At 51.6% G+C, this 3,396-nt stretch overlaps 1 protein-coding gene across 2 annotated transcripts in view; it reads left to right on the forward strand.

Annotated features, from left to right (window-relative positions):
- Positions 1-12: 12 nt before the first annotated feature.
- SLC37A4 (solute carrier family 37 member 4) overlaps positions 13-3,396 on the forward strand; it is a 6,450-nt gene continuing 3,066 nt past the window's right edge. The window contains exons 1-3 of one of the 2 annotated variants that reach the window (XM_005427534.2): positions 13-284; positions 1,587-1,830; positions 3,079-3,237. In XM_005427534.2, coding sequence (XP_005427591.1) covers positions 123-284; positions 1,587-1,830; positions 3,079-3,237 — 565 coding nt within the window. In that variant the 5' untranslated portion in view covers positions 13-122. The remainder of the gene's footprint in view (positions 285-1,586; positions 1,831-3,078; positions 3,238-3,396) is intronic. The other variant, XM_005427535.2, reaches the window with a different exon arrangement.

Here is a 3,396-nt window from a genome sequence, read left to right on the forward strand (position 1 = left end):
CGGGGTGGCCGTTCCGCGGGCTGAGGCGCCCCTGGGCTCTGCCCGCCGCAGGTCTCATCACCAGCAGCCAGTCGGCAGCCTACGCCATCAGCAAGTTCATCAGCGGCGTCCTCTCGGATCAGATGAGCGCCCGCTGGCTCTTCTCCTCCGGCCTCCTCATGGTGGGCTTGGTCAACGTGGTCTTCTCCTGGAGCTCCACCGTCATGGCCTTCGCCGGGCTCTGGTTCCTCAACGGCCTGGCCCAGGGGCTGGGCTGGCCGCCCTGCGGCAAGATCCTGCGCAAGGTGGGTGCTGAGAACGGGGGGAACTTGCCGCTGCCCTCCTGACCTGCCCTGGCATCAGGGCTGCACAGACCACGCTTGTCCACAATCCACAGGGACTTGCAGCTTTTCTCACTCCCAGCAAGGAGGTCTAGAGCACTATCTGCGTTCTGCTGCCTGTGGAGCAAGTTTCTGTGCACGGGGTTCTGCTTATTCTAGCAAAGATTCACTCTGTAGCCCTTGCCCCATGTGCCTTGAGTGTAGTTCAGTTTGGTAACATCTCCTGCTAGCAGAGTTCTGCCCCGTTGAGGCAGACTTTGTCGAAATTAAGTATTTTAGACGTGGACACACAGGACTGCTTCACTCTGCTGCTGCAAGTCAGGGTTTGCTGCGGGTCAGGGGGCAGTAAGCACAGTTCCATCTGCACGCTTGGGCAACTTGGGAATTCCAAATCACAGGTGGTTCAGGTAGGAAACTGGTTAAGATGGAGGAATAGTGTGAGATGAGTCTCTAAGCTGTGTGTACTTGGGGTTTGTGACAGTCTGAAGGGACCAGATTGATTTCTCCCAAGAACAGAAGGAAAGGAGTTTGGTTAGCTTTATGCTGATCCCTCACAGAAAATGTGTAAGATCCAGGAATGAATGTACTGCAAGTACTTGTGGGGCAGGGTGGGAAAGAGATAAACAACTTTGTTGCCCTTCTGTGAGGCACCTAGCCTCCCCTAACTGATGAGGAGAGGGCTGTGCAGGACAGTTGAATGCACAGAACAGAAGGGCCCAAATAACAGAAATATCAACCATGGTGTTTTCTGAAGATGTTCATTAATGTAGATCTCAGACATTTTCCTGCTGACAAGAACCACCCAAGTGGTTCTGGCTCTGGGTGCTCATTGCAGTACAGAGCCCTTCATGTCTGATACTTAATGCAACAGAGTCCTAAAGTTACCCTGTGACTCTCTGCGTACCCATCCAAGTTCCTGAGCCAGCAGACCTCTCCAGGAGGACGCTGTTCCTAGCAAGTGAGTACACAAAACCATGTGCTCTTAAACTTGCCTCTCCTGCCCCACGTCTCAGTTTCATGTTCTGTAAATGGAAATAGCTTTGAGCTGGCTCACACTGTGGACACCTGTCAAGCTCTTTGGGCTGACACTTGAGTTACGTTTGGAGTTCCCTGCATGACTAAAGTAGCGAGGTGTGGGCATTCCCTCTACCTGCTTTTGGAGTTCTGTGTCTGAATTGTCCCAGCCCCATATCATGGGCTTCAAGGGAGGGTTTTCAGGTGTGCTGTCACTCTCTTACACCTCATGCTGTTTTTCTTGTTGCACAGTGGTTTGAGCCTTCCCAGTTTGGGACTTGGTGGGCAATCCTGTCTACAAGCATGAACTTGGCTGGAGGCTTAGGCCCCATTGTTGCTGCTCTTGTGTCTATGAACTACGATTGGCGCAAGACTTTGTCCTTCTCTGGCTTCACCTGCATGGTTGTCTCTTTTGTTTGCCTTGTCCTGATTAAAAATGAGCCGGCAGATGTTGGGCTGCCCAACATTGAGCAAGGAGCCAAGAAAGGGAAGAAAGGTGAGCATGTGGCTTCAATGCAAGCAGGTAGCTGCAGCAGAAGATGCAGTGCCTTCTGTCTGTGTTCTGGTACAGATGTGTCACTCTCAGCATACCAACACCCCCATCCTCCCCAGTTTCTGAAGTCACATTTTGGCAGGCATGTGGCAATGGGTTGGTTTTGGCTGCTTTATTCTGGTAATGAAGGTACAACTTGTACAAATGAAGGCCCACTGTGATCTTGTGGGAAGGGGCTGGTGTAGGGATTCCTGACACTGGCAGAGCAGGGGAAAAGCCTGGCTGGTAGCCCTCTGTTAGTGTTGTTCCTTAGCCTGCCAGCAGACACCTGTGTGCTGCTGAGGTGCTCAGGGCTGGCTCTCCCCTTATAAGTCGTGTCTTCCTGCTACCAGCAACCCTATTTCCTGGGAGCCTTGTGTGCTCAGACTGCGAGTGCAGTTTTGGTGGGGTGGTGGAGAGAGAAAAGCTACAGCAGCAGGGAATGTTTCCTTGGGCCTGACCTCTGCTCCTCTGCTTTGGCAGGCAGCTCTCCCCTCACCCCACCTTAGGCTCTCTTGAGCCCTGGCTCATGGTGGACTCTGCTCAGTGTTTCTGTCCCAGCCCAGGACATCTAGTTAGTAAATGTTTGTTCAGACCACTGAGTGTGGCGCTTCTCTGGAAGCAGAACATGTAGATGAGAATTGCAACACAGGTTTTCAGTAGGATTTTAAAGGCCAGTGGAAACTCAGCCCATGTTCCATGCTGTCCCATACTGCCTGTGCTGCCAGACTGGACCTCTTTGCATAAGAAAAGAATATTTTTTCCCCAGAGCATTCCCTGGGGAGAGCAAGTTTGTTGGTGTTCCTGGAAGACCGATGCAAAAATCAAGGCAGCATCTGAAAGCATCTTTGTTTGGGTCTGTGCAGTGCCTTTCACAGGCACAGCTAAAAAACTCTCCCAAAGACTCTAGAGGTAATTTTTCTAACAACCTTTGTGAGGGGTTTACTGGCAACTGCAATACAGAAAATTACTGGGAGTAGTGTTTTGATTATTCTTTTCAAATCTTTAATGAATGTGGGATAAAATGACAGAAGAGATTCTGAAATCACCAGAACAAGGGGGAGGTAGAGCCATTCACTGCCATTCAGCAGCTATGAGTACCTCCCTGTGTGGGGATGTTCTCATGCCTTGCTCCTGCCTGTAGAACTGTCTGCTGGGCTGCTGGTTGGTGTGGTTTGGGCTGTGGTAACACTCCTCCCGACCTTCCTACAGGTTCCTCCAGTGACAGCAGCACCTTGACAGAGCTGCTGCTCTCCCCATACCTCTGGGTGCTCTCAACAGGCTACCTGGTCGTTTTTGGAGTGAAAACGTGCTGTACTGATTGGGGACAGCTCTTCCTGATCCAGGAGAGGGGACAGTCCATGCTTGTAGGTGAGATGCAGAACTGCAGTATTAAGCTCTGGGGCTGCAATCTGGGAGGTGTTGCCAGAGTTTGCCTGGGTAGAGGCCCTTGCTTAGCTACACACAGGTTTTGAAATAACTCAGTGATGGAGTTAGTGCATGCACCAAGCACCCCAGTGCCAGGCTGTT

This window comes from Geospiza fortis, unplaced genomic scaffold (genome assembly GCF_000277835.1).
Source record: "Geospiza fortis unplaced genomic scaffold, GeoFor_1.0 scaffold183, whole genome shotgun sequence".
NCBI classification, from domain to species: Eukaryota; Metazoa; Chordata; class Aves; order Passeriformes; family Thraupidae; genus Geospiza; species Geospiza fortis.